The 7,484-nt window shown below is 38.9% G+C and overlaps 1 protein-coding gene across 5 annotated transcripts; it reads left to right on the top strand.

Annotated features, from left to right (window-relative positions):
• The first annotated feature begins 394 nt into the window (after positions 1-394).
• Positions 395-6,970, top strand: LOC136984793 (fringe glycosyltransferase-like). 5 transcript variants are annotated; one of them, XR_010882240.1, is made up of 10 exons: positions 395-789; positions 3,529-3,577; positions 3,649-3,691; positions 3,766-3,825; positions 3,890-4,037; positions 4,131-4,210; positions 4,278-4,352; positions 4,411-4,505; positions 4,584-4,666; positions 6,766-6,820. XR_010882240.1 is itself a non-coding variant. In XM_067281931.1 (10 exons), the coding sequence occupies exons 1-9, from the start codon at positions 487-489 to the stop codon at positions 4,668-4,670; spliced, it is 936 nt and encodes a 311-aa protein (XP_067138032.1). In that variant the 5' UTR covers positions 396-486; the 3' UTR covers positions 4,671-4,702; positions 5,053-5,189. The 5 variants fall into 5 exon arrangements, 4 of the variants coding, with proteins under 4 accessions (XP_067138034.1, XP_067138032.1, XP_067138033.1 ...); XM_067281931.1 differs by lacking the exon at positions 6,766-6,820 and adding an exon at positions 5,053-5,189 and having other exon boundaries at positions 396-789; positions 4,278-4,348; positions 4,584-4,702; XM_067281930.1 differs by having other exon boundaries at positions 397-789; positions 4,278-4,348; positions 6,766-6,970.
• Positions 6,971-7,484: the final 514 nt, after the last annotated feature.

The raw sequence follows: 7,484 nt of genomic DNA, 5'->3' as shown, positions 1-7,484 counted from the left end.
CTAGAAATGTCGAGGTAGTGTTTTCTCTCGGTAAATACACACGTGAAAACACCGCAACTACTCGAGTAGTGTCAGAAATTGCAGAAAATCACGTATATTCGCGACGGATCGAATAGATTTTCTAAGAAGCGGGATGCTTAAATGGAAATTAAAAGCTTAAATACGCAACACGTGACATCTACTATGGGGTCATCCTTACACGAAGAGGCACAAAAACCGTACATAAGCATGCGCAACACGTTTCTCTCTTTAACATCGAGTAAGCGATCGTTACGAGGAAACTCACGAGCCGATTAGCGCCGGGAGCTTCAGCCAATCCGGAACCTCCTCGGCACGAACCACCTGATAATCCCGGTGGCGCATGCTCGAGAGCGCGTGCCTCGCGATGTCACGTTCCACTGGCTTCGAATGACACAGGCGCGCACGCGATCGACCGGTTCGGACGTGCGCGCGTCCGACCACGCGGGTTGACAAGCGCGTGTCACGATGCGATGCTGCTTCAAGAAGATAGCCCGTCTGGTCACGTGCGTCATCCTCATTCTCCTGTATCTTTTCTTAATAACACTGAGGGATCATCGAAGGAATGCGCAAGATGGCGGATCGTCACACAATGTTTCCGTTTTTACGGAAGAGGAAAAGGAGGAGGAGGAGGAAATCATTTTTAATAATTTAATCCCTCGAGACACGGAACTTCGCGATCTGTTCGTGAGCGTGAAGACCACCAAATTTTTCCATCAGAACAGGTTGGAAATACTCCTCAAAACCTGGTTTACCTTGGCACGCGAACAGGTAAGTGTTTGGTGTCATCCTCCTTGTTTTTTTTTACTTAAAATTTTGGAATTTCGAGTGGGATAACGGGAATTTTTCTAATTCGACCCCCCAAGAGCCCGCAGATAAGTGGAACGCCAGCCACGATGGTGAAACCATTGGAATGATAGAAAGGTCACGAACAGGTATCGAAAATATTCTATCTTTGCCCTCTGCAGCGAATACAATGGGTGTAGACGAGGGGGTCACATAATTTCGCCTCACGTTCCGAAGGTCGAGTAACGATTGCGTCACGAGTTTCGTTGCTCGTGACTTCGAAATTCCATCGTTCGAACGGGGATCATTTAACGATCTCGAGGGGAGGGGAGCAGCTTTGTTAGTACAGGCCCGATTTTGGGCACGGACATACGAGTAGGACCTCAATATATATTTACTTTATAAAATTGCAAAGAGCGTGGTTGGCGAGTGCCCCTTTTAGAGCCACAAATTACGCAATCTATATACAGCTTAGCTTTAATCAGGCCCTCCTGTATGCCCCCTCGTATGGGCATCTTGCCTATACGCATCTATTCGATATGGGCATGATGTCCATATCGAATGGATGCGCTTAAAATTCTTCGTAAGGGCAGGATGCCCATACGAAGAATTTTAGGCGCATCTATTCGATAACGATCGGAAAGGAACAATCTCCAAAGTCAATACTTGCTCGGGGCCGAAAAAAAAATCATTTTCTAAAGTTAACAGATCCTGTTTGCACCTCACGACTCCATCCTCCAGATGCACGATTCACGAACGGAATGCGCACGCCGCTTGCGAGATTACGTGGCGCGTAACACGAGGAGATGGTAACGTCACGTAGAACGTGCCTACCTCTCGCGCTTTTGAAAACTCGCACGTGTGATGGAATGCGGCGCGTTCTGCCGAGGGGGGCGAAAGCTATGTCCCTTATCTGTCCGTGTTTAAGTAATAGTGTCTCGGAGTCAACTAGATTGAAATTTACTAGTTGTTCGTGACACCAGACCAGCCACCAAGTGAACTTTGAACTCGTGTCATTCATTTACTCGGACGCTTATTGGCCCGTTTCAGGTTTGAAAATGCTTTCGATTCCTTATTTTTATTGTAATTTCGAAATTTTTGAGCTCGCGACGGGCGCGGTGGTGAGGCAACGCGCGAGAATTACGTAAAGAGGTATCCGATGAGCGCGCGACGCCTCGCTTTGCGCCTGTCGTGCGTCGATTTACTATAATAAAAGTAAAACACAAAAAATGTAACTACGATTGCGGTATCCTTTTATTCTAATTATTTTAATTCTTTAATGGAACTGCGTTACGTGCGGCGCGAAGCGAAGCGATGCGCGAAATTACCCTATAATGATATTAAATTACGTTTATTACGTCTATAAACTGTTATGGCTGCGTTTAAATACCGGTAAACGTTTAGAAGTAATTTGTTTATATTAATCTTTTTGTTTATTTAGTAATCTTATCGTATTTTATCTGTTTACGCTCGCGCGACGCGACGCGCCGCGCCACTTGAATAAACACAAAAGTCAAGTCTGGTACAAAATTTATCTACAATTTCTGGAGTAATTAAAAGTGAATGCCCGTAGATTACGATTTTTAATGAGTTTTGATTGTGTATATTAAAATTTACACACATTACCACAGGGAAAAATCCTCGTTAAATCTTGGAAAAATATAAATTTGAGTGGAAGATTGATGGGAAAATGTTTCATTCACATCCTGTACATTTCTAAAATGTTTCTGGCTTGAAATATTCTTAGAATATCTTCTGTTTTCTATTTTTGTTTCACTTTAAACTCTTTCTGTTCACTAAATGCGCCATTTTCTGACCCTTGATGAAGGAACTGGGTCAAATTGCCATTGAAAGTTTGAGCTTCTGGTCAAGTCTTAAAACTCGAATTCCTAGAACAAAGATTGGATAACTTTGCTGGAAGATTTTTGGCTGATTCCTTTGCTGCTCTGGAAGATTTTGGATGATTCTGCTGTTCTACAAGATTTGGTCAATGTCTTTATCATTGTAGAAGTAGTTGGCCGTAGTTATCCGTTGTAGGACGGCAACAGTTTAAAGTGTTGGCGTATTGCTTGGGGACCCGGGATTAAATCTGGACGGTTGAGAAACACTAGGAATTTTTTATGGGCACTCTATCCTGGATATGCGAGGCCTCGTTTCTCACTATCCAGCCACCATCACTGTGAGCCTGATTGAACCCACGATGAATGTGAAAAAAACGGCTCTCTTGTGCCCACAGAGCAGAGTTAAAAACAATCATCAAACATATTATTTGCATATTTTGGGAAACTACAGCACCATTACTACACAGTTTTAATGGTCTGTTTATTGAAAGTAGAGAAAAAAGTAAGTCTCTTCTTCAAAAAAATGTTCTTAATGCTTGGAATATTCTTAAATTTCTAGATTCAAAAGCTTTGAGGTAAGATAGAGGAAACGGAAAATGTTTTTATGTTAATTTGACAATAACTTTGTCATTCAAAGAAGGATACGAATGCATTGTTCTATATAATGTAAATGCAGTTTTTGCGAGTGGTCTGTGTTGAATATGTTGGGTCCTATACCGTGTTACCCGTCCAGACCCTCTTCTGACCTGTACATTCTAGCAGGCAATCTTAGTGCTTACAATATAAAAAGAGATGATGATAAAAATAAATATAAATTTTTCGAAACAGCACTTTCTCTTAGTATCAAATATTTTAATCCCCTTTTCTACTTTTAATATTTCAGACTTATTTCTTTACTGATACAGATGATCCTGTCTATCAAGCCAAAACTAGTGAGTAAATTATTTGCCTATTTGAACTTGTTCCCTTTTTCAAACTAATTAATGCTTTTCTCCTCTTGCAGATGGTCATATGATAAATACAAATTGTTCCTCCTCACATAACAGGTAGGGGTAGCATTCTTTTCTTCCTTGTTTACAAAAGACAACTCAAATCCATAGCTCAATTATCTGTCTTACAGAAAGGCTCTATGTTGCAAGATGGCAGTCGAACTAGACACCTTTGTAGAATCTAACAAAAAGTGAGTTTTACACTGCCAATAATGTTAGAACTGACTCAATTTAATGATAAATTTCCTTCCATAGATGGTTTTGCCATTTTGATGACGATAACTATGTAAATGTGCCAAGGTTAGTGAACTTGTTGAAAAGTTATCAACCCCAAGATGATTGGTATTTGGGTAAACCGAGCATACATTCCCCATTACAGATGACGACTAGAGATAATGTTAAGGTACGTACTTTTTTTTGACATAATCCTAGATTGTTAACTAAAATTTGGTTTGTTACATTCCTGAGGAATTATCATCATCCAATTGTATTACAGTTATCATTTTGGTTTGCTACTGGAGGTGCAGGGTTTTGTTTGAGCAGAGCTTTGGTGTTGAAAATGATGCCATTTACTAGGTAATTTAATCAGTAAGAAATCACTTACTTTACCATTTCAATTTATTTAAAAGCAATGTCGTTTCAGTGACGGCAAGTTTATCAGTGTCGGAGAGAGGATACGACTTCCAGACGATGTCAGCCTGGGTTACGTCATCGGTAGGTTCCATATTAATCTAACATTCCTAAAAATTTCAATTTTTCAATGAAATTAATTTCAGAGCATCTGCTGAAGAAAAGGCTGACGGTTGTCGAACAATTCCACTCGCACTTAGAACCCATGAAATTCATTAGACCTGAAGAATATAAAGATCAGGTAATATAGTTATTGTTAACAATAATTTATCAACTTTGTAAATATGTATAGTTAAATACTTAACAAACCTTTGCTTAGATAACATTCAGTTACTCACGGCTAGGACAAGAGATGAACATCCTTCCCATAAGCGGTTTTGACAACAGGGTCGACCCTACCAGGTAATTCTCAAATTCAATTTAATACAGCACTAGGACCTTCAAGCCCGCCAGTGGCCGAGCAGTTCTTTCACTAGACACTGGGAGTTCGCTCGCACATTCGCACCGTGCTCAGATGGCTGGTCACGTGGAGTTTTCCGGGTTTTCTCCATGTTTGTAACACCTGAATAGGGGCCAGTTTCCCTTACAAGACCTCCCAGAAGGCATTTCCCCTCGCATAACATCGCGCACCAGAGAAGGCAACGGGGAACCACTCTGGTTGTAACTTCCCCCAGGATACACCTTGACACCTTACTAACCACTTATTAACCTGCGCCAGGTGCTCGCTGACGTCAAGATTTCTGATATGGCATGCAGAGAGAGAGAGAGAGAGAGAGAGAGAGAGAGACCTTCAAATCTATTGTTCATTTAAGAAAAATATTAATATTCTAATCATAATGTCTATCATGATAAGAAGCAAATGAATCTCATTAAATGGAATTGATGGGATAAAGCAATGCAAAGCATGGAAAATGCATCAAGGAGGATGGACTTCTATGGGAAACAAACCCTATTTAAGTGTTAAACATGTGAAAGAAACCCAGAAGCTTCTCATGTCTAGCCCATTGCTCAGCTGCAAACCCACAAGCTACCAGTGTTCAATAGTGTTATCCACTCTGCCACTGGTCAGCAGAAATGAATCTGTCTAAATTTACATTCTTTAACAGCAGCTAACTGTCAAAATATCAGCCTCAAACATATATTTTTTCTATAGTTTCTTTATATCTAATGTAATATGTTACTTTAGGTTAAGAATGTTAGAAATTACACTTTCTCATAATTAATTTCCTAATAATAAGTTTCATGACACTGCAAAATCTAATACAGTTTATGAAATGCAGTTATCATACATATCAGTCTTTGATAAAACATAAAAGTATTCACAAGCAAACTTTCAAAAACACTTGCATACACGTTAGCAGAAGAAAAGAAACTGATACAGATTCTCCTCATAGAAAGGAGCAAATAGAGAAGGCTTTACAGTGAATCTGGTTCCTCTAGTAATGGCAGAGTAGAAACCAGTTGGGGGAACCCCTTGTAATAGAGAGAAAGAATGACTTATTCCTATCTTATTCTTCAGAACAACAAGTGGTTAAAACAGATGCAGAAAACCACAGTGAAAAATCTACTTGGTGATGCAGTTTCCATTATGTAAATTTTTTCAACTGATTCAAAGCAGCAATGTTCTTTCCATCACGGGCAGATGTCAAAGCCGCTCTGTCGTCATCACCAGCATGTATTCTGCCACAGTTCTGAGTAAGCATAAATCATGATTAGTGATTCCTTCTAGTCAAGAAAAGCGTGCCAAACCTCACATTACTCTGGAAGTAAGGAGGTGCGGCATTAAGAGGTGATTTCAGGGCCGGATTTACCAATCCAGGGGCCCTGGGCACAAATTCAGTGGGGCCCCCCTTTAAGAGTAGACAAATTTGATGATTTAGAAAATTTACACAAAGTACTGTACTTTCAACTAGATTTCAACTAGGAAGTTGTAAATTTCATTTAAAAATAAGGTTATTGTAAACATACATGTATATTTTATTGTGTAAAACAAATTATTTTAATTTAATTGAAAAATACCTATGTAAAATTTTTTCCCGAAATTTTCCGATGTTTCATAGGTTTTTTCCCGGGTTTGGTTTTCTTTGCCTGTGGCCCTCATGATTAGGCCACACTAGGCTGTCGCAGTAATAGGAAAAAATTATGTTTAAACATAGTTTTGTGGGGGCCCTAGGCACAGGCCCCAAATGTCCTTATGTAAATCCGGCCCTGGGTGATTTCCTCATGAAAAACGGCACAAGTCCCTCTGATGGAGATTCCAATTGCAGTGGTGCATGACCCATAACTGCCATTGCCAAATGCATTTTGAGCAAAATTTTTCAGTATTAATTAGTGTCTTCTTAGCACAATGCTGCCGTTGAGAACATATCACACAGGAAACGGCAACATTGTGCTAAGAAAATACATATAATAGAGAACAATAAGCAACCAAGATTTAATCAGTGTCATTCATTTTCATCGAATAATATTAATTTACAGCATATATTTAAATGTTTTTACAGGTTCCTTTCACTTCACTGTTACCTCTTCCCAGAAGTTAAATTTTGCAGCAGGTGACAAAAGATTTTTGTACGCAACACATCATGCCAACTGCTAGCTGTGATAGAAAATGAATTTTTTACCTATCATTTTGTACTTTTTTACATTTTGTAAATGTTTAAAACTGTTGTGAATACGGGTAATTAAATAAACAGAAATTTTAATTAACTTTTCTGCAAAGATTATTTGTTATGAAATTACAAATTTAATTAGGAAATAACAGTAAAATGAACAACACTGTTCAAATTATATTCCGTCTCTATTTGGAGTCTACAAGAAACAGTTTAGGAACTTAATTTCATGAGAATGATCCGAGAAAGAAACTTAGTAAATTTAGTAAATTGCCCTTCGAATTGGCATAATATACCAACAAGGAGGTGGGAAATGGCTCATAACAAATACTAGTCACAAGTAAATCATCTACACTATTCCGTATTGGTCAAATGTTTGCTTGACATTTGGAGCTGGCTTTATGTAGTACAGTCTACTTGTAACACAATGATAAGTGTTTATGTATCTAAACATAGAAAAGCTATAGGTGACTATGAATTTTTCAGCTTCATTATAATCTTATACAACCTCCATTGTTAAGCAACACGTATCTCTACATATTTCATTACAAAATGTTATGTTAATGTTCAAGTAATCTGCCAACTTTTCAGTACTTTCAACTTAAAAAATC

This window comes from Centruroides vittatus, unplaced genomic scaffold (assembly GCF_030686945.1).
Source record: "Centruroides vittatus isolate TY-2023 unplaced genomic scaffold, ASM3068694v2 contig_928, whole genome shotgun sequence".
NCBI classification, from domain to species: Eukaryota; Metazoa; Arthropoda; class Arachnida; order Scorpiones; family Buthidae; genus Centruroides; species Centruroides vittatus.
The sequence above is the reverse complement of the archived record's forward strand: the minus strand, read 5'-3'. Positions and strand labels throughout refer to the sequence as shown.